The sequence below is a fragment of the Xiphophorus hellerii genome, chromosome 21 (genome assembly GCF_003331165.1).
Source record: "Xiphophorus hellerii strain 12219 chromosome 21, Xiphophorus_hellerii-4.1, whole genome shotgun sequence".
Classification (NCBI taxonomy): domain Eukaryota; kingdom Metazoa; phylum Chordata; class Actinopteri; order Cyprinodontiformes; family Poeciliidae; genus Xiphophorus; species Xiphophorus hellerii.
Window position 1 is genome coordinate 4,291,987 of NC_045692.1, and position 23,275 is coordinate 4,315,261.

At 42.1% G+C, this 23,275-nt stretch overlaps 1 protein-coding gene across 1 annotated transcript; it reads left to right on the plus strand.

Annotated features, from left to right (window-relative positions):
* Positions 1-12: 12 nt before the first annotated feature.
* Positions 13-22,458, plus strand: LOC116711427 (armadillo repeat-containing protein 4). The gene is made up of 12 exons (XM_032550736.1): positions 13-303; positions 4,870-5,016; positions 5,537-5,746; positions 7,064-7,297; positions 8,528-8,638; positions 8,809-8,963; positions 11,421-11,601; positions 11,686-11,747; positions 13,906-14,020; positions 16,451-16,639; positions 16,813-17,034; positions 21,352-22,458. The coding sequence occupies exons 1-12, from the start codon at positions 55-57 to the stop codon at positions 21,460-21,462; spliced, it is 1,986 nt and encodes a 661-aa protein (XP_032406627.1). The 5' UTR covers positions 13-54; the 3' UTR covers positions 21,463-22,458.
* The last annotated feature ends 817 nt before the right edge of the window (positions 22,459-23,275 follow it).

The following is a 23,275-nucleotide window of genomic DNA, read 5'->3' on the forward strand; positions in this document are numbered from 1 at the left end:
GCTCTAGTGTGGGATGGCCAGGCTGTTTATCCATTTAAACTCTCAGGATGAATCATGATGTTACAGCTCATCCCTTTGTCTGAAATGGATCCTCTCCGACTCCTGCATACGTGGTTATCTACAGTCACAGATGTGCTGTTTGTGTTCAGGAGAAGCATAGTAGCATCCCTCTCAGAGGAGCATTGCAGCGAGAGCTCCAGTGAAAGTGAGGAGGAAGAGGAGCAGACAGAGCGACGTCCTGACACCAGCACTGAACTGCAGTCTGAATACTGGCAGGTCCAGAAACTCGTGAAGTACCTCAAGGTATGAGAACATCACCCAGAACACTGTTGTTTCCTTCCACAGATAGAATTCATCCCAATGTAGTGAGAGTTTTTCTAGCTCAGGCAAAGCAGCCCATAGCTGACAGGAGGCAGTAAAATCAGAGCTCTGTTTCTGTCCATCTGTGTTCCAATCAAAACTGTTCCCAAAACCTGTATTCCTATAAGACCATGCCAGCTGTTTAGAACCAGACTTGTGATACGAGTCTGTGACTGAAGGAAGTCAGAGGAAATCGATGTCAGCTGCTCCTATTTAAAGTTCTGCTTTGGATGGAGATGTTTCCTGAAGTGTTTGATTGGATTCTTGTTGTTCTGACACAGAACTGTTTGGTTTGCATATCAGAGCCAAAGTTCAGGAGGCAGTGCTGACAGACAGCTGTATCCCTGTTAGCCCAAACCACAGACAAGTAAATCTATGATAGATTTGACAGGACATATGGGGAATATTAATTTGGATGCAGCAGCGCCTGAGAATGACTGGAAATACCTGAGAATTCCTTCCTCCTTTTTCTGATCCCTTTTCTATTTTATCTAGACGGGATCACTCAGACAGATTATATTAGAAATAACTTTCACACTTCATTCTTCAGCAGTAAAAATAACCTCATAGCTTAATACTGAAGGGCTTGATGTTCAGGAAACAATTTTGTGGTGTCCTGTTGGAACTGATTATTTTCTGACTTCCAGAGCTCGTTGCTAAATGAGATCCTGCTCACTCCAGGAAAGAAATGTTTTGTGGAAAACTCTCCAGTCAAGAGGAATTATGGGAGGGAATTTTTAGCTGAAGAAAATAGAAAATAATTGGAAGGAAATTCCATGTCTCAAAGGAGCAATTCACTATTTCTAGCAAAGGAACAAAGAGATGGAAGTGATATGAAAGAGGCAACATTCAGATCAAATCAACACACTATTCAGTGTATTTTAAAGTTTAACATCAGGATTGTGCTGATGGCTTTAGAGTTTTGTGTTTTCCTGCAGCAGAAAGATGCATGTAACTCTAAACAGCATGTCCTGCTCTCTTTCTGTCTGGAAACCCCACAGTGCAGTTATTTATGACCTTTGGTCTGCAGTCATTTTACAATATCATCACCATAAATAAAGCAAATAAAAAATATCTGTTTTTATTTTAGGAGCCGATCTTTTCCCTCTCACACCACAGACTGCTGCTTGTTGTTTAGAAAGTGAAACACTTTCACACAGTGACACATGCATCATGATCTGTTTGATGTTTTAATGATGTTTATGGGGGAATATTTGCTCAGGGGTCTGAAGTGTTTGCTTTTCTACCTGGACGGCTGCAGGCCTGTTCCTCTATGAGGCTCATGTTGATTCTCACAACATCCAGAATGCAAACTGAAGTCAGTTTCTGACAAACATGAATTCATGTGTTTGTTTTACATAATTCTCACTTCCCTCTCCAGTTTCTGATGCATCAGTGTTAAAGTATGAGCTTCGTTTCATCATCCCTGTTATAAACAGATTTATTTTAACAGGAAGGAACTGAGCTGATAAAACTAGAGATATTTTAGGAAGATGATGTTAAACTTGTTTAAATATCAACTGAGATTTTCATTAAACTAATGAATTTAACAGTAGCTGATTGATGCAAGCTGTGTCCTCATTAAGGTTTCCTCCCTCTACTGGCCAGAAGCAGAACTGCTGCATTGTTCTTCTCAGATCTTCATCACTGATTGCTGCAATAAAAATGATCCATAAAGCAGTCAGTAGCAACAGGTTTCCTCACCAGAAGCTCATTTCTGTCTCATTATGTTGCCCTTTAATATCTGATGGTTTGTTTTAGTTTTTCTAATAATTATTTATTCTCACAAGTTTAATGATGACATCATTTTCTTCTTGTGAACAAAGCATTTCTCAACTCAAAGACTAGAACTTCATTCTAGTCAAAGACTAGATCTAGATCAAGATCTAACCTTTTAGGAGTTAACCATTAAAGGTTAACTCCTTTTATGACACCGATAAATATTAAATGATTCAGCTTTATTTTATTGGACATCCAGTAATCAATCATTCTGTCCAGTTCTACCAGCATCCTTCCTATGGAGCATCCAGAGACTGGATTGTTGTTGTTACTGGGTGATCTTCACTCTGAACCTGCAGTTTGAACACTGATCTGTCCTCATCAGTTCAAACTCTGCCAGGTTTCCTCTCTGACATTAAGATCTACAAAGCTCTGTCGGCCACCTGCATTCATCTGCACCAACCCAACGCTGCAGATCAGAGCACCACACTTAACACAGATGTTCACTCCTTCTAGCAACATGTCCAGGTCACATGCAGAACAGAATTGCATAAAGGGTCAACAGGGCCTCACTGGCAGTGCTGCTCACCTCATTCCTGCTCCACACCCTTAGTGCTGTGATTTATTGGCCTGGAGCAGCAGCAGGTCAGACTGTGTCTGCAGAATCCCAGCTGCAGCTCCAGAGGAACCCGATTACAAGAAGACCTCCATTCAGCCACGTGGAGGCTTCTGCTGTTAGCAGCTCAGGCAGAGAAACCTGCAGGGAGAGAAGCAGCAACATGTGGAAGGAATCTTCATGAGGCTCATCAGGTTCATGAAAGAAACTTTTGGTGCTGCTTTTATCCTTCAGACTAGTTTTACCCTTTTTAACTACAAAGTTTCATCAAAAAAGAAGATGAAACGTTTATATAAACTGTTCCATAACAGCTAGAAGAGCTTGTTAAGAATCACTAATTTATGCACCTGATGCCACTGTGGTGTTGATCTCTAAGAATTAGTGGAGTAATCTACACCCAAACATATTTGGGGACTTTTTGTTCTTTGACTTGGTCTCAGGTTGTTCACTCAGACGCTTGAAAGTCAAATCTCTAAAGACCACTCTTATGACATTTTCATAGATATGACATCCATCCATTATCCAACACGCTTGTGGGGTTGTGTCTGTCATGCACACACAGCCATACCTAAGGAAAATGTAGAGTTTAATCCACCTGACAGTTTTTCTGGTACCTTCAGAGAACCCTGACATGCTCAGGGAGAACATGTTAGCCCAACTGTGCCACTGTGCAGAATATATACTGACATCTTCTGCTTTATTTAGACATATTTTAACAGCTCTAGAGACTTTATCCTAAATACTTTTACTCTCTCAGTGGGTCAACTCCTTCAGAACCTCGGTACCAACGCATGCTAATGCTGTTTCCTTTGCCCGTGTGCGTTTCCTCAATGATTATTACAGAGTGACCTCCAAGAAGATTCTTTCATTTTTTTCATATTCATTAAACCTTCAGTAGATCTTCTATAGCCAGCATGTTGTAATGCCATGGCTACAGAGGTTATTACTGTTGAAATTATTTTGATCTTCTTTCAATGGAAGTTAAGCAACATGTGGAAACAAGTCTGTTATTGTTAATAAAAACTAATCTGATCGTTATAGATCAGTAAGCAAAGATTGTTAAATAAATCTCAGTTAACACTTGAGGACAAAGAAAGCACTGATACAGGTTTTAAACAGTTTACATTGATTTGAATAATTTCTTCTAAGGTTGAATAGTGGTTGGATGTTTTCGTCTTGGAGCATCTGCTCTGATCCTGCTGAAGGAAAGTCAGGAATCCTTCATCATAAGAGACTTCAGATGGTGTCGATGTTTTAAAGAATGTCGACAATCCCTCCAGACCAAAGCGTCTGAAAATGAAAACATATGATCTGTTTTCTGATTTCCCAGCTATCGCTCCTGAACATCACATTTCTTCTTGTTTTTACAAGGCATGAAGCTGGCCCAGCAAATCCTTTGAAGAGTTAGAATGGAGGAGACAAAGGAAGCAGTAGATCCACTGCTGTTAATGGGCAAATGGTTCACATTTAGCTTCATGATATGGAGAACACATGTTCCTGTTGTCTTGCGGTGTCAGAGAACTGCTCTGTGAAGGTCTGATCACACAACTTAGAGGTTGTGGAGATAGGACTCCACTGATGAGTATGTTGGAAAATAAACATTAGATTGACATTTCAAGAAAATGTGTTTATTCCACACCTCTATGTTTGATCATTAGTACTGATGATACTCACTCAGTTCTAGCTATGATGAGAACACAGCAGAGGCATAACAATCAATCAGTGAATTAGATTTTATAATCCTGGAAATGTTTTTCAGGAGATGGGCTGAATTTGTAGCTCTGGCGGTTCAGGTCTGAGTCCATCACCACACTCAGCATTCAGGCCTGATCACTGGTTTCTGACTGAAGCTGTGTGCTGACTCTAGATCGTTCCTCTTTAGGTCTAAAGATAATAACTTCAAGACAACAAGCATTTGAACACAGTATTCAACACAGTGTCGGGTTCTGGTCCAGGAGCTTCAGTCGCTCTGCAGAATAAATGTTTCCCCTCAGTGGTTACCACCACACAGCTATGTACAAGCCTGCAGTAACAACCAAACACATTCAGTCAAAGTGAATCAGAGAGAAACTGCACACAGTAACAGTAACACTATGAGCACTGCATCAATCCCTTTTAGCCTTGAATGTTCTCTTTCATTTTTCTTTGTTCCTGTTTGATAAACGTCTTTTTAGGCAGCCGACCAGACAGCCACTGTGCTTGTTCTCTGCGCCATGATGGATCTTGATCTAATGAAGGAGGTCATCCAACTGGCCATCCTGGACTTAGGTGGGCTGGAGCTCCTCCTTAACTTGCTGGATACTACAGACATCAGAAGCAAAGTGAGTAGCTTTACTTAAGCTGGACCTGGATGGATTGCAGTCATGACAGGAACTGCTTCTATGTGTCAGTATGATAACAGTTAGTGTAACAGGAGTGTTGGTACAGGGAGCAGGCTGTTAAACACACAGGCAGCTGTTATTCACTAGTATGACTATGGTTTGATCGCCAGAGCAGATTCTTCAAGGGCTAAATGATGATCCTTGCGCATGTGTAGGTTGAATGTTAATTACAATCAGTGATCTGCCGGTGACCCATGTGAGTCTATAAAGTCACATGACACTCGGCGCTCAATCCCTCAACTTTCTTGTGAGACACAGTAATTCCAAGGCACCAAGGACTCAACCTGTGCATGTGCAGGAATGATCATTCAGTGCAGAACTGCTTTTATTCTGACTTTTGACTGCTTTTATTAGAAATACAGCTGAGTGTTTGACTTCTATATATTCCTGTTTCAGCACAGTTATTGGAAAGTAATAGTTCTTTCTTTTTTTTCACACATTTCTTTTGTCATATGATCAGATTGGATCTTTAAAAATCCTGGCAAAGATCAGCCAGAACGTTATCATCCGACAGACCATTGTAAACATGAGAGGCCTGCAGAGGATGGTGAACAACCTGGACTTACCAGTGAAGGAGCTGCAGGCCTTGGCCTCTGAGACCATTGCACATGTGGCTAAGTTCAGAAGAGCAAGAAGAACGGTGAGGATACATGGAGGAATCAGAAAACTGGTGAGTCTCAGCTCGGAATGATGGAGGTTTGCTTCTTTTTGGGTGCTTCCATTCGGGCCTCAACTGCTTCTATAAGACAGTCCAAGCTCTTAAAGAAAACACCCAGCTCTTTTGTGGCAGTGAATTAATGTTTGTAGGTGTCCGGAAAACAAACCGTTTCCTAAACCTCCAACCATTGTAGAGTTCAGCCCGACAACTGTAACCCATGCTTATCTTCAGCAAGTTAGGCCAGATGGTTTTCCAGCTACATATGCTGTGCAATGGCTACTGGAAAAGACAAGTGTTTTGTTGTTGACTTATCATTCAGAAAACATTTGTTGCATTCTTGTTTTGTTGTGCAGGAGGCTCCAATTCAAATATGTGTGTTTGTATAACTATGCATTTATTTGCAGCCATTTTCATTTGGGAGTGTAAATGTTGAGTTAGGGGAGCATAGCCAACAGCAGCTTATTTGAATTTAAAGTTGATAGGTATTTTCTCAACCTATATAAAAAGACCCACAGACAACATTACTTAGTTTTCAACCAAATTCTTGCAAGAATTGAGAAGGCACAGAGGATCAGCTCCTACAAGCCGATCTCCTTGCTTTCTGTCATTCTGCTGCAGAACTTGTCTTTTTATTAGCAGGGAAAAGGAGTGAATGAGAAGTGGGAGAGTGATCTTAACAAAAAGGGGGGCTACTCTGATAACAAGGAAGGGAAACAGAAACTAAATTCTGCACACAGACAATTAGAGGCAACTAAGGAGTATCTCAGGAAGGCCCCCTAAAGAAGCACCTGTGAAAACATGCTTGAGGTCAAGGAAAGGTTAGTTATGTCTTACAAGCAGTTTAACAAGTTCCTCCACCCTCTGACATGTATTCCTGTTTGTTGGCAGAAGTAGCAGTAATTAAAGCCTCCCTCCCTTGTATATTTTCCCCAGATCCAAATCGAATGTGCTCATATGTGAGTTGCTCACAAGGCGGATTCCTTTCATGCTGTTCTACCTGTTAACTGTGCAGAGTGTTATAGCTTTGTCACTGGTCAGGAAGTATGGGTTCAAACTCTGAAGATCATAGTCGTCACATTGGGCTTCTCAGCTCTAACATCACCATCTGTCCTACTACTTTTTCTCTCCTGCTTTTCTGTTGTTTTCATCCTTGCACAGCCAGCGGTAATAAGAGTTTTAATTACACCCTTAATCATGGCCAACTACTTATTCTTCCCATTTGAAACCCTCTATTATCAACTCAAAGTAGGAAGCAAACCTCAAGGAGTTCCTGGAATCATGTCAGCTTCACTGAGTTGTTTAAAAGTCTGGGATCCTCTTTCTGATCAGGTGAAGATGCTGGACTGCTTCCCTTACTCGGCAAAACCGGGAGAAGACATGGAGAAGAATTTGGAGGTGGCCCGCTGTGGAGCCTCGGCTTTGTGGAGCCTCAGCAAAAGTAGCAAGAACAAGGAGGCCATTCGTAAAGCTGGGGGGATCCCTCTGCTGGGACTCCTGCTCAGGTCTCCATATGAGAAAATTGCAATCCCTGTTGTGGGAACCCTACAGGAATGTGCCTCACAGGTGAGGAGAGCCTCTGTATCCAGTAATGTTGTTCTTTTGCTGTAAGACATGTTGATCTGATTCTGTGAAACGGTCATTAATGTAAATCATCATTGAGATTCAGGTTAATATTATTCTATTTTTGACTATTCCAATTTAAACTAGTAAAGCTTCCTACAAACTTTTACTAATTTAATTCTGTCATTAAATATTTATTGCGTATGTAAAACATTTGTAGTACTTTTTTATCCTTATTTTTTCCTGTTTTGGAATAGAAAAATGTAGGAGCGTTAGCAGTTCTAGGACTGAAATGGAAACTGGACAACAGGAAAATCATGGTGTTACAAAATCCAAAAATAGAGATGACACAAAGACAAATATCAGGGCTGGAAACAGGTGTGACAAAGAAACAGAAGACAGAACAGCATAATCTGCCAAGATGTAGCAGAAACTGGCAGACGTACAAAGCTTAGGAGGTGATTAGTGGAACCAGGTACGAGTTGGAGCTGAGAGAAAAATGGCTGCACAGCTAAATAAACAGCAACAACAACAAGGATTAAAATACAACAGCCAAACAAAACGTATATAAACTCTGAGAATATTAAAACTGATGAATGAGTCAAATTCTGAACACCAAATGTGACAAATAAAAACAAAGTCCAGCAGATGATGACACTTTAAAAGTATGCCTATAAGTACAGCAAACAATGAATTTCCAATGTAGAAGTTATTTGACATTTTAATGACAAAAATCTACAACATTTAAAACTTTTTTTAGCGAAAACTGTAAAAAAAGGACATTCTGACTCCTTAGATGTCAGAATGAAATGTTTCTCCTTGTGTGCTGGAGACGTTCAGTTTCCCCACGACAGTCAGTCTGGCTGCAGTTTGGATCAAGGATGACATTTAAAACTATTGGTGAAATCCTCAGCTTTAAATGGTGGAGGACTTGGTCAGCTTCAAGGTGAGCACAGTGTCCAGCAGGCAGCTTAAAAGGTCAAGAAACGACAGAGCGTCCACAGTGAGGTTTAAATGATGAACGTGTGAGATCAGTAGACATGTTTGCATCAGATTGAATGACATCTAAACTGACAACTATTATCAAGAAGTAAAGAAAAAGCAGATCAAGATCAAATTTTATTTAAAATGTGGGATTAATTAAAGGTTTTTGATTATTTTTAAGCATGTATAGGATTATTTGAATATTTATTCATGCTTGTGTTGTTTTGTTGTGTTTTTCTGTTCCTTCAGAAAAATTACAGGGTTGCTATTCAAAATGAAGGAATGGTGAAGGACTTGGTGAAAAACCTGAGCAGTGACAATGAGGAGCTCCAGATGCTTTGTGCCAGTGCAATCTTTAAGGTACTTGGGTTTCTGTCTTCTGCTCTGCTCAGTTCTCTGAAGTCCATCCTGGTGAAAACAGAGATCCTTTTATTTGAACTGAAGCCCTTCACTGAAACGAACACCTGATCTCTGTGCTACTGACTAGAGCCAGACTGCAAGATCTCTCTCAGATCTCGTTTGTTTCACAGTGTGCAGAGGACAAACTGACCCGGGATCTGGTCCGCAGCCACCACGGCCTGCAGCCTCTGGTGTCACTGCTCTCTAAAGCAGAGAACAAGCAGCTCCTGGCTGCTGCCACCGGGGCCATTTGGAAGTGTTCAATCAGCATGGAGAACGTAGCTATGTATGCACACAACTTTACTATTTATTGTCCCTCCTGGAGTCATGGAGATACATGTTAAAACACCATGTTAGACATACAGAACACATGTTCTCTGCCTTTCTTTTTGGGATTTTTTTGGGGGGGTAAAACTGATCAGAATGACTTCAACAAATCTCTACCTGCTCACTGGAACAGCGTTTGATACAGTTCTGTGTGAAAGAGGTTTAATAAGAATTAGACATTTTATCCCCACGTGCCAATAACCTTTGGAGCCTGTGCTTGCTCAGCTGATGTGCTTCACAGCAGTTTCTCAGTGTGCAAAGAATTAACACAATGGATCCAGAACAGGAGGTTTAGCCTGCTGCAGCTTAATGTGGCATCAGTTCATATGTGAGTTTTATATGCAGCCGTTACTTAGGCACGACTCACTGTGTCATTGTTTCCACTCTCCTCTGTCAGATCCTTTTTCGGTTTATGCAGTTAAAGAGATTATTGGTGTAAAATGTTCAGGCTTTGTTCAGATTCTATCAGCTCTGATCTTTGATGTGTTTACTTTTAGATTTCAGTCTTTCCTCTATTAACAATGGATCAGGCAGATGTGCAGACTTTACAGGCCTCAGTCATGTCATTTAAGGCCCGTTAGAACTCCACCAGTCAGGATCACAGTGAAATCAGCCTGGAGACAATTTTTTGTTCTCTCAGGATTATTGAGTCTCTGATCAGAATCTGAGTGAAGCAGTTAAATCATTACTGTCAGGAACAAAGAGGCTGCTAATCAAACAAGGTTTTAAGGCCCCGCCCTCTTTTCAGAATCTGTCACAGGCTGACAAGTGAAAAGAAAATCCTGTTAGAAGATTTTAGACTGTTGTAATAACTGGAGCAGTCTGAGATTTTCTGTCTTTGATTAAGTTAAATTCATCTTCCTGCAGACAGTTTGTACTTTTTAAAGGCCTCCCACTGAACCAAGGACAAGGCTCTGAATAAAGTGTGAGGACTGAGAAACAGTGAAACAGTTAGTTCAGATTTTTAGCTTGTCCAGATGTGTCCTCTTGGGTCTGTGGACAGAGGTGTTATAGACACACTGAAATGCTGTAAAGGGCTTTAACAAAAGGCTGAAGCAATAAGTTTACAGTGGAAAGTGGAGACTGCCAAGTCTTGGAGTGTGTTTGCCAGAGCAGCAACGGTTGGGTCAAGATTGTGAAGTTTGCTTCCAGATCCTGGCTTCCTTCCATCTTAGTTCTGCTGCAGGCCGACCACGAGCAGAACATAATCTCCTCTTTAAATGATTCTTCTCTTTATCCCACTGCAGCTCAGCGTTCCCTCACGTTAGTCTGTGCCCTGATGGATTGATCTGTTTATTATATTCCTCATTGATTTAATGATTGTCAGGTTTCTGTGGTCGTTGCTGGAGATCTCAGGGTCCCTGAAACGTCTTAATATCACTTGGACCTTCTCTGAAGCTCACAGTAGAAAATTAATTCTCTATAATGATGAGTTGGTGAAGAAAAGACTGAAGATGAAAACGTGTTGCTCACACAGAAGCTCCTCTGTGGTTCCTGTCTGCTCTAACATGCTTTATGAGCCTCCAGCCATGTAGAGGCCTGTGTTTTCAGTTGGAGCTGCTTCAGGCAGCTTTGTGTCAAGTTACTCCTGCCAGAAAACAATTACCTCAGCTGGACCTGACGGAAATAGACATGACACAGTGTTGATTTATCATTGTAGAGTAGTGAGCTGCAGATGATGGAGGAAGACCATTGTTGTTCATGATGCTGAACTGGACTAAAGTTCATTAGCAATGTTTTCACTCTGAAGAAGAGGCTGTGGTTCAGTGGACCCTGCCCAGAACCAAACGACCTTAGCCGTCTACAATAGCTTACAGGCTATGATGCCAGCAACCGTAACTGGGAATAAAAACAGCCAGAGAAATGAACTGTGCACCAGAGGGTTGCTGAGGTTTTAGTGGAACCACAGTATATCCCTTCTGAATGTTGACTATAGTTTACTACTCTATAGCGAAGGCAAACAAGGCAAAATCACACAGTTAAAGATGGAGGAAGAGTTTCCAAGGTTTGGTGCTGCAAAGCGAAGACGAGGGACGGCTGTGAGGAGCCGTGGGAAAATTGTTTGTTCTGCTGAGTTACAGCAAGATGCTGATGTTACTGAAGGGAAAACAATTTACCTTTGACCCAATCATCTGATGATCATGTAGCTATGTACAGAAGAGGTTCAGGAGACACATTGTTAGTCTGGCTGTCAAATCACTGGATCATTAGAATCTTTAATAAATTTGACCTCTGGGTTGAAAACTAAACTAGTTTCAGTTTTGTTTCAATGTTTTGTCTTCTCTCTCAAGAGCAACAAGATCTGTTGAATTGACTTTAAGTCCATGTTAGTTGTCCAGTTTCTGTAATAAATGAATCAAAGCACCTTAATTATATTCTAATTCAATCATCTCTTCTTGATGTTGTTCCTTCAAAGCTTCCAGGAGTACAAAGCTCTGCACATGCTGATTGGTCTGCTGACTGATCAGCCTGAAGAGGTCCTGGTCAATGTAGTGGGAGCTCTGGGACAGTTTGCTCAGATCCAAGCTAACAAGGCCGCCATCTGCAATGGTGGGGGCATAAGGGCTCTCATTAATCTGCTCAATGGAACAAACCAGGTATATAACTTTGGTTCTTCCTGCAGTTCTTGTTCAAAATAACTCCTTTATTGATCCAACATCTGCTCTGTGTCATTTAACCAGGCTCTGCTTGTAAATGTAGCAAAGGCTGTGGGAGCTTGTGCCACAGAAAGGGACAACGTGGCGTAAGTTTATTTCTTCCTTTTCAATGTTTCATGCTCTGTTTATATTTACAGTAGGTCCATCAGGCGCCTGTTAAAATGTGATTAGTGGCTTATTTCCCATAATCAGTGAATCAGCCCAAACTCACTCCTGGCTGTTTATTGATGTCATGTGTTTTTACAAGGAAATGAGACCAATTGTAGGATGTAAACACAGCCTCATTAACCTGTCCTGGGCTGCTGCTCAGAGAGATTCCTGTAGTTTTCATTGGGAGCTGTGCAGGTAGGCGTCTCTTTCATCCTTAGCCCAATGACTGATTTTAAAAGCTTTGTTTATTGTAGCTGCTGTGTTAAATATGGTTGTGGTTTCATTCTCAGTGTTTTACTATAGCCATGCGGTCGCTGAGCTGCTCAGACTAACGTGCCTAAAGCCCTGCCCCGTCCAAAACTCCACGGCTGGAAAACCCAGAGAAGCAGAGTCTAGAGCGGTGGCTTTCTCTCTGCATTTAACCTCAAGCATCATGGAGCTTCCATCTGCACCTCATTGCTTTTATAAACCTGTTCCAGACTATAAGAGCCGTCTTAATTATCACTGGGCAGAAATATCACTGAACCTGTGAGTTTATGGTGTTAGTTAACTGCTTCTGTTAGACTGGGAAACAAACAAACCCTGGGCTGGATAAAAATGAAGCCTGTCTAAATAAAGCTGCTGACTGTGGTAAACTTGACACAACCAGACGTCTGTTACATCAGATCATCATGTTCTCCTTGTTCTCTCTCACTCTCCATTTTTACAGCAGATCTTCCAGTCTGTCAGCCTCCATCTGTCAACAGAGCTCTGATTCAAACAACCTTTGTCTGGATGTTGGGCCCCATGGCTTGTTTCCACGCATGTTGAGTCGTTTGCAGAGAAATTAGCACAACTCACAGTAGATATTTATTCCAAACCAGAACTGACAGAAATGTTTGTCAGATTACCAGTTTTAGATGATTTATTGCTGATGATGTGTGATAAAACCCAACCAGCTGCATCATGTTTGTCCCTGCTGGACATCATTTTACCAACAAAGTTTCTGTTATCAGATCAGACCTTCTGCTGGTCACCACAGTGCTTCTCTCATCATGATCCTGAATCAGGTCGTCCAGAGCTCATGAGAGCTGCATGATCACTTCCCAGTTTCCCATCAGATCCTCCTGTTTGTTTTCATTCTTCACCAGTAGGCAGCGTGTGGTTAATGACATCACACTTCCTCCAATGAGTCCAGCAGAAGAACAAGAGTGAAGACGGATTTTTAATGCCTTCAAGGTCTGTGGTCTCCCCTCTAATCCGTCACTGTCAGCTGCAGCTTCATTGTAATCTGTTTCCTAGCTGCACCATGGGAAGATGGAGCCGTTTTGAAGTATGATATGAAGCTTCACTTTAGTTTTTGGTCCTGGACTGAAGAGGCCCTGCAGACTGGAGTCTGATGTTCTGATCCCTCTGGACTGATTTCTGTGCAGAAGGAAGACAGATGGAGCAGAGGACGTCCCTGATGAGCGTCCGCTCATTGGAGTCATGAAGACACTGTGATTAGGGAGTGTTTAGGTCATTATGACAGCATCAGTGTGGGCTTTGTTAGTTGAAGCACACATGGGGAACACGTTCCATGTTTTTATAGCAGACAATGGAGGGTCTGTGGTGGAAATCTTTGACCTCTCAAAGGCAACTCCAGTTTGAAACCAGTCATGTAAATGAGATGAAATCGAACTGCTGCTTCAGAAAACTTCACTTAGACTTTCTGAAATACGGAGCCACCTGTCTCTGGTTCTGTTTGTCTTGGGAAGGAGTCAAACAGAACTCCTTTCCAAGTCAGGAAAGGAGTTTCCCATGTTGGCCAAAACATGAAGTCAAAGTTTGTCAGCATCTATTTATAAATCCATGTAGGAAGAACTAGATCCAGATGTGTGCTGGTTGACCTCTGACCTGAGCTTTTCTGAGATTTTTGTGGAAAATGAGTTGAGAGTGGGTGGTACACAGACCCTGCAAAAGAGCTAAGTGTGAATAAAAAGTGCTGAAATCAATTTCTGCTTCCATGCTGTTTAGTTATAGTCATTGTTAAATCTGCTTCTGGTCGGCCTGATGGAGCCAAATCTTCACGTTGATTTGATTCTACAATGAAACGATTCTCTGTGTTTCCCTCAGAATCATTGACCAGCTTGATGGAGTCCGCCTGGTTTGGTCACTACTAAAGAATCCCAATGCAGAAGTTCAGGCTAGTGCTGCATGGGCCATTTGTCCGTGCATCGAGAATGCAAAGGTAAAGTAAAGATACATTGTTTTAGTTCTGGGAGACATAAAGTTCATCATTGTTCCTCAGAGCAGAGTGTTTGCCTCTTAAACACACATTTATCAATCATAGATTTTCACATTAAAAGGTTGTCTCAGTCAGAAGGCAGAAGCTTGTTTCTGTCACCCAGTTTGTCTCTCAAGCTGCTGCTTCTGCTGGGAGGTCAGCAGAGGCAGAGCTGTGTCAGCAGAGGCTTACATGAACCCTGGGCTAATATGAAGCAGAGGAGCTTCCTTGGCACACTGGGATTGATGAAGTGAGGAACAGACTGAGAGAAAGATTGTAATATCCTGTGGGTCTGATTTCCTTCCTGAAAATCTTCCCTCAACATGCTGAGAGATGGTGGACCATGCAGCCTCTGTGAAGCCACTTCTCCAATAAAAACACTTTGAAACTGGAACAACTACATGACCATAAATACTGCTTATATCATTTTAGCTGCTACTATGTTTACGTCAACATTAAGAGCTTTTGTTGGTCGATTTTCTGTCATGAAAACAGAAGATCTTACCTGCATTTAGACATCACTATAACTGACATTAACGCTGCATGTTATAATATATCTGTGTCTACAATATAAACTCCAAACCATCTGCTGGAACATAATTTGTCAGACATTAGCTCAGTTTATATGGAGCTGTTTTGTTACATCAGAAGTGAAATCATAAAAAATGTTAAGACATTCAATCAGAACAGACCGATCCGACCCCGCTCAGTCAGTATCAATAATCATAAACACATTAGCAGGATTATGGTTTTACTCTTCTCTTCTCAACAACAGGTGTTATTTAGACATCTGCATTCCAGTTTTGATGGAGCTTCACAAAGGCAGTTTCTTGGTGTTTTCATGGGACGGGGCAGTGATGAGCTGAACCCGATTCAACTGCTTTACTGCCGTCTTTGTTTGGATGAAAACCCAAAATGTTTGAGTTGGCAGATCGGTTGTAAATTTATGACAGAACAGTGGTATAAATGCAGTGGTGTTGCTGCTCTGCAGACTCAGATATCTACAGGAGCTACACTAACTGTCTGTAGGTTATTAACTGGAACTGATTTTATTCAGTAAAATGAGCCAAACTACAGAGCAGCAGGTCCTTCCAATCAAGTAAACGGACCCCTCTCAGTTCCACATGATGAGGTGTGTCATTAATCTGCCTGGTTGTAGAAGCACATTTAGATGATTGGTTGATTTTTCCTTTGCATGTGAGCAGTGAAAGTCCTAGAAGTCTGATTGGTCCAGAGAAGAGCCTCAGAGCGTTCTTCTGAGCTCAGCTTCATATCAAACACAACAGATAATGTATTTTCTATTTCATTTCATCCTGAGGGGGAGGTTAGTAACAAATGTATTTCCAAGTGCAGCCTCTTAATGCAGCAGCCTTAAGAACTGGGGACCCGTCTGGGGCATGAAAGGGATTCTGGGTAGTCTGTGGCAGCTGGTGGCTTGAGAGAGCTTCCTCTGTCGCAGGGACTCCCAGCCAGCCATCATCAGTATTCCTGAGGAAAAGCTTCCTGTGTGTCGGGGGCTCTGTGGCCCTGGCAGCTCCCTCACTGGCCTGCACTGTGCACACGCCTCATCCTCTGGCATGGAATCACAGGGCCCATACACTGCACTGACTCCTGATCCCAGCTCTGAGCTCCCTGCTGGAGGGGAGAACACTAAAGTACATCCAGTTCTCCCCCAGGAGTTGACGAGCCAAACTTCAAATCAACTTTTGCTTTTTATCTTTGCTGAATTTCATCAAGACGCTTAATTTAATCTGAAAAATGTACAAATTTGATTAATTCAGGACCACAGAACCATGTATCAGCTCCTGACATACAGACAATGTTGAAACAAACTTGACTTCAGCCAACTTTGCGTTTTCCATTCAGTCGTTGAAAATTAATGCTTTAAAAGACATTTCATCTGCATCTTTAAAGCCCTGAACATTACAGACTGAGCCACCTTCATGTGTTCTTCTATGGCAGTGATAAGGTATGTTGAGTTTTAACAGCAGTCTGTTGCTCCAAGTTCTACTGAAAGCAGCCTCTCTTTCTCTGTGGTTCACTCTGTTTGGTAGGAATCTCACCACAAGTGGTTCAGAGTCTTGCGGTTCCAGCTCAACTCAAAGCTAGAGGGCACAGAGTCCTCACTGTGGAACAAAGTTTTACATGTCGCTTTAAATCTCTAAATCCGGTTTCAGAATCATTGGGAAAAGTTAGGATGCAGGAAGAAAAACTCAACAAACTGATCAAACTACAGGATAGAGTTGGGCTGATTCCAGTTCTTCATCCAGACTTCCTAAATGTGGTCAACGTAACCTGCCCTCCTCTCCTTTTCCACATCACTGTCCCTCCTTTCATCGTTTTCTGTGTTGACCTTCACTGAGCAGCAGCTACTGTGTGTCTCTGTGACTGCAGGACGCCGGGGAAATGGTTCTCTTCCTGATCGGTGGACTGAAGCTGATCATTCAGTTACTGAAGTCACCAAGCAACAAGGTGCTGACAAGCATTTGTGCCATCATTGCCAAGCTAGCCAAAGACAAGGAGATCCTGGGCGTCCTCTCTGATCGCGGGGTTGTCCCCCTGCTGGCCGGGCTGACTAACACAGTAAGAACATGTCGCTACTGACAACAAAGCAGCTTTTACTCTCTGAATACTGGGATTCTGTCTGGTTTACAGTCCGGTTGAAGTTTAGTTGTTTTCCTTGCAGTTTCTTCAAATATCAGCTGATCCGGAGGATGTTGTTGGTCAAGAATTTCTTCCTGTTCTCCTCTCTGCAGACTGATGACAGACTCCGCTGCCACCTGGCCGAGGCCATCGGCCACTGCTGCATGTGGAGCTCCAATAGGGCATGCTTTGGTGACCATGGAGCCGTTGGCCCTCTGGTTTATTACCTGGAGTCGAACGACAATTTGCTCCTCCTTAACACAACCATGGCCCTGTACCAACTGTCCAAAGACCCCAACAACATCATCACCATGCATGAGGAAGGAGTCGTTGAGGTCAGTTGGGCTTCCTCTTTGACTGGATACCTGCGTCTTCATTAAGTCCTAATTTGTTGCTCATTTCCAGTTTCGAGTCTGTTTCACAGCTTTGAGGCTAATTTTAGCATAGCTGCATTGAGGAAAATGTGCTTTAGTCTCCTGCCGCCCTTGTTTCAGTGATGTGTGAAAAACACAGAGTGATAAACTTTGAGAGGCTGAGACTATTTTCAGAGCCTTTGACCGATGGAGCAGAAACAGTCGGTGAAAACAAGTCTCCACTTTCCAGCCATCATGGGAATTGAGAAAAGCAAACAGCTCAGTGTGTGCAAAGTGCCAACCCTACACTGGACCCTAGATGCCATTGCAGCACAAGGCAAAGGACTGTAGCTGGGGGCAACTGTTGCTAAGGGTTGTTGCTTTACCTCAGGGCAGAATGCAGCAGCAATATGTTTCAGACCAAGGACTGATGGAGAAACGGCTGAGAGTTGAAACCCATCCATGGTTCTGTTTATTTTCCTCACAGTTGGTTACATCCACCAGACTTTTCATTGGGGCCATCATGTCTTCCAACCAGGAGCTACTTCTGTATTTTCCTGCTCAACTCCTCACACTCTATTTGTGTCTCTCAGTAAAATAGATTGAACGTTAAGACGATGCTGTGACTGAAGTCTTGTTATGAAGGATAAAATGTTCATGTTGGTAAAACCTTGCTGTCTGATCCTTTCATTAAATGAGGTTTTACAGAAAAACTACCACATAAAAATCCATCTGTGACCACAAGTGTGTGAAACGGTCTCCCAGTACCAACTGGACTCTAAACTCGGAGCTGGTTCTGCAGCTGAAGCCAGATGTTCCCATATTCATTGAACTGGTTTACTTGAACTCAGAAGCAGCAGCCATGATGGGTCAGCTGTTCTCAGAGTTCAACCCAGTTTACAAAAGCTGCTGAAATCAAATGTGTTTAGAGTTTGAGCCGCAACAAAAACTGGACCATTTCTTTATGTGTCTATATTAGTGTGTGAAACACTCCTTCTTTTTAGTGTGTGTGTGTGTGTGCTTGTTATTAGTGTTGCAGCTCAGAGTTGCAACACTTCACCATGAGGTATTTTTGGACTTTACAGAGCTTAATCACCAAAGACCCTGTAGCTGCAGCAGCTCAGCAGTTTATCTGAATGTCAGACATGGAAACACAACACAGATCGCCTGATTGGTCAGATTGAACTTCATCTCAGCTCCTCTGAACAGGGAAGCTGATACTAACCTGTCTGAGTCCAGAGGAAACACACTGTGTGGGAGCTTGTCTGTCTCCACAGCTGAGTGTGTTGCTCTAACTCTGGACTTCATGATTTAGTGAGATCATATTTTTTTCTTCTCCTGTTGGATAAAAAATGAAAACAACCAGAAATGATGGAGCTGCTTCTCTCAGGGGAAATGCACTCCAACCAAAACACCAAACGCCTCTCAGTTTGATCTAATGTCTGCTCTCAGGATCTCCCACTTTCCTCTGGATGAGCCTCGTTTTGTGTTGTGTATCAAATCAAGCTGCCTTCCTCCTGGCCTGTATGTTGCCTCCAAAGTTCAGGGAATTGTTTGCTGAAGCCATACATCCATTCAGACGGATTCAGACAACTGCTTGTGTTAAACAGCCTCTTTCATAAGCAAAGCTTTGTGAAGGAAATTGCTGAAAATTACTAAATGCAAACCGTAATTATTGGTAATTTGCAGCTGAATGTTTTCCAGAATGCAGCCTTTGCCAGGTCCTGGTGTGTATTTTAGGATTTTACTAATCTAAATGAGAAAAACGTTTGCTCTTTAGTTGCTCTGAGTTCCCCTCTCACCCTGGCACGGTGTGTTTTCATCTGATTCTTCTCTCATGTTTTGTTCTTCTGGAGATTTGATAAAATGAGCCTAAAGAGGAACCAGGAGTACCTGGAGATTCAGCCTCACAGGTTTTCTTTTAGTTTGTAGAGAATCTATTTTCAGCTTGTGGCTGTGCTGAGCAGATGATACAGGAGCTGTGGCTACAGCTTTACTAGGACCATCATAATTTAAATCCAACGTCTCAGAGCCTTTGACTGAAGCTTCTGTCCCTCTTGTTGTTCAGCTCTAACAGACTCTGGGTTCAACATGAAACTTTTCCTCCTTTTCCTCTTTGGAGACCCAGAAAAAGCAGCTCAGCATCTGTGGCTGACTGGAGGCTGCAGGGAATGTTGTTTACCTGGACTTCTGCACCAAGTTCCCCTCGACCCGGCTGAACACAGCCGTCTGTCTGTCCTGTTTGCTTCCACAGTTGAGTGTAAAACATGGGGAAGCTGGGAAGGGAGACTCACTGGAAACATCTTCAGAACTCCTGCTGCAGTTTTCAAACGCTAAGCAAGTGTTGATGTTCCTTCAGTCAGGGAATGTCTAATAAGTGCTGGATTATATTCCCAGAGATCCCAGCTGGGAGGGAGAGATGGAGCTGGAAGAAAGGCTGCAAGGAGAGACGTGCTTATCTTAGCCTAGCTTTGCTCTTCAGGAGACCTTATTTGGCCCCGTCTGAATAACACGCCACCAGGCTGGCAAATAAAGCAACCCTGGCACTTCTCAGGCATCCTGTTTTTCACTAAAGAGCCTTGTTTAGGGAGCTGCATGTTTTCTGGAGCTGCTGGAGGGAAATGTGCTGCTGGAGATCTGATGAATGGGACAATAATCCTGCTAAATGTGTCATAAATAATTATCTGGAGTTTATGAAGGGACCATGTTTGGTTCTGTCTATTGTCTTGAGTTGCTCTTGAGGAACAGGGATGTGACAGTAGCTTTTGGTAAAGTTTTGGTATTAAAAGGAAGTGATTGTTTTTGATCACATAAAAACAGATGGATTTTATTAAACTGCATTGGAAACACATTTTTCACATCACGAGTCACATGATCAGCAACCAGATGTCCAATCTTTCTGGCACAAACCACCAAAACAACAAGAAGGAGTTGGAGTGAAAAAAAAAAGAAATCATGATTCATCATGTTTTCTTCATTGTGTTAACATAGTTTCTAAAGATTTTCTGGGGCTCAAATGGATTACAATAAAATGCCCCCAAAACAGAAAAAAAAAAAAATCAACTGGGAACAAACCAGACTTAAACATTTACACATATCTTGTTTTCAAACTCCATTGAAGTTTATTTCACACTTCAGGTTGCAACAAAACAAACTACAAACCATCTTTACAGTGAAACACTTTTGTGTAACTTTATATTTATTTTTTATTTTTATTCATCCATACCGTTTCCCACGTCCCCCTGTAATGGCACTGCGCCCCCTGCAGGGAACCGCTGTTAACAATTAATCTGTATTTTTTGATTGCATTTCTTATTTAGTGGAAACACCGCAATTCAAAATTCTGTTGTTTCAACATTAGTGAAATATAGCCAAAGTTTTGTGCACATTTTTAAAGGAAACACAGCTAGTGTTGACTGAAACCAGGAGAAATGTTGAACCTTCGCTGTTTTTCCCAGAATCTTGTTTCCTTCCCTGAAGAAAAATCCTCGACGTCTGGAGCCTGAAAGAGCCTCAGACGTCTCAGCTGGTTTTTTATCAGGGCCTTGTTGTGTTTAGGAGGAGGAAGTCCTCAGTTCTCACCTCAGGGTTGTAATGTTTGACTATCCAGAATAATCAAACATGCAGCTTGAGGAACCTCAGCGGAACGTCATTGTGATTTGACCACACAGCCCACACTGACCAGGTTTACCATGTTTATGCACAGATATACTTTGATTTTGGTTCCACTACTTCTGGCTGCAGATTTGAAGCAGGAATTTCAGAGAAGAAACTGGAAGAAAAGTTGAGGCCAAAATCACCTGCTGCTCAGTGGTGTTTCATTTAGTCTGGGTTTTTCTGCTTCCTCCACATCATTAGCAGTTCATTAAAGCAAGTTTTATTTTGTCAAAAATAAACTTCCAAAGCTGGTGATTTCTGTAAAGCCCAAAGTTTCTGTTCCGCAATGAAATCTAACCAGATCCATTACACAAGCCACTAACAGTGGGATAGAGTTTGACCTTTGGAGCAGCAGAAAAGCTGTCGACTTCTGTGGTTCACGCGCAGGGTTTTAACGTCCAGCTGCTCTGCACCACTTTCATCTGGACAAAACTGCAGAGGTGTGTGTGCAGGCAGCTGGAAGCCCTCTGCTGAGGCCTGCATTGGAGAGTGGATGTTCTGCCGTTTCTGGTCGGTGGCAGCAGTGAGAAGATGACACTAAATGTTCTCAAACACATTTGCGTATGGTCGATTTCTTTTCAAAGTTGACTTTGTCCACTGTGCTTTTCCTTGCAGTAACTTCTGTCCTTTCCACTCCCACAGCCACTGGTCAAGCTCATAGCTTCTGGTACCGACGAGATCCAGGAGTTTGCTGCTGGATGTGTGCGCAACATCCGTCTGCTGGTGTTGGCCAATCAGAGGGCTGTTTATTGAAACGAGAGCAGCTGATCTCAGCTGAAGCCCTGGAAATCCACCAGAGACTGTTTGAAAGGTATGAGGGTGGCGAGCAGGACGTGATGAGTCTAGATGGCCCAAATGTCGGGAATCAACAATGGACATGATGCAGATAAAAAAGTGAATACAGTAAATGACTTTTTGAAAGAATTATTTGGAATCTTGTCAAGTTCATCTGAGCAAAATCAACATTACTGACCTTATCATGTGTCCCTTAGAAAGCTAACTACAGACTGTTTTGAAGGGGAAATATGATGTAAAATCGACTTTTCTGAGCTTCATGTTATGTTATTTCCTTATCAAAGTGTTGCCTTGATTCTTTCATGCATTTTTGAGAAATCCTTTAATCTCCCGTGGCAACCAATCAGCTGTGCGGCTCATCTGGCTGGACCTAGCCCCGCCTTCGAGGCGCAGCTCCTTCTCAGAGCTGCAGTTTCCAAGCTTCCCAGTTTCTGCCTAACAGCACCATTCCTCTGTGAGTTCCCTTCAGCTCCTTCAGACTAGCCAGCAGCAATTAGCAAGCACCTGATGGAACTGCATATCTACTGAACTTATTACACCAGCTACTTCCGACTCCCCTTATGAATGAATGTGTGTGTATGTATATATAAACAACTGAGGTTAACATAGAAACTTGATTGTGCTGCAAAATGGCACCATGTGCCTGAGAAATACATAATAATACCTCTTTAAATGTTTCTTTGACAAAAGAGGAAACGTTGCAGAAAGCTGCACAAGTGTTTCAGATCTGCTCTATTAGATAATCTGAGAGGAAACAAATGAAAAGTTTGATCTGTGTTGATGAGAGAGATTTTATTTTTCCTCTTGCTTCTGTTTACCTGGAAACTTTCATCTTGAGCTTCTTGTTTCTGTCAATGACATCATCACAAGTTCATCCAAACAAACCCTTCCTTCTCTTGCTCTCCTTCAGTCTGGAATCTATGATGATCAAAATAAAGATTATTTTTGATGCTTCTTTTGCCAAATGTGTTTTAAAAGTGAAACACTTTGGAGCCCCCATCTCTGCTTTTGTTAAGTGATTCAGAGGAGACCACAATATTTAAACAGCCACATCTGCTTCTGGGAGCTCAGTCTGCTGCAGTAGTTTATCTCCATGTGTACTTATATGAACAGACCCAAAGCTTCAATGCAGCGTTTAGATAAATGCAAGAAAACACTTTGGTTCTGTTGAACACACTGAGTCTGCACAAACACTCTCTAAATAGCATTTTTATTTCATTCCATTTTTAGTTTCAACATTTATTAGAAACGGTTAAATCTATTTTAGAAAGCAGCTCATTTTTTCTGTCAGTAAAATTTTAACTCCTTTTGGTTTGCAGGAATCATCTTTACACACTTCTAATGCTTTCAGTCAGCAGCAGCTACAAAAATCCCAGTGAGTTAGAGAACAACAGAAAAGTTGCTCAGCTTTTTTAATAAACTTGTTCTTTTGTTCCTGTTGCAGGTTCCTTCACTAATCTCATCTCTTTCTGTTCTTCCAGCTTACAGACATTATATTTCTTGGGATGTGTGAGTGGTTATCATTGCTGCTGATCTGGGCTCGTCTTCTGGTTCTGTTTATTAGAAACTGTCTGGGTCGGGCTCCACAGGCCCTCCATAGCAAACTGTTGGCTTCAATCATCGATCCTCCTCTGCTGTCCTGGACCCACTGAGCTCCGAGATGCTGGGCTCTCCACCTCAGTCGCTGCCACAAAGTCTAAAGGGATTTTCATCAATATCTGCTGCATGCAAGAACAGAAAATTAGTAAAACATAGAAAATATGTGTCTGGA

Excerpts from the sequence above, each read along its gene's own strand:
- LOC116711427 (XM_032550736.1), top strand. The coding sequence starts at position 55 with ATGATGTTACAGCTCATCCCTTTGTCTGAAATGGATCCTCTCCGACTC. Across the intron at positions 304-4,869 it reads AACTCGTGAAGTACCTCAAG|GCAGCCGACCAGACAGCCAC; the intron begins GTATGAGAACAT and ends ACGTCTTTTTAG. Across the intron at positions 16,640-16,812 it reads TGGCCGGGCTGACTAACACA|ACTGATGACAGACTCCGCTG; the intron begins GTAAGAACATGT and ends TCCTCTCTGCAG.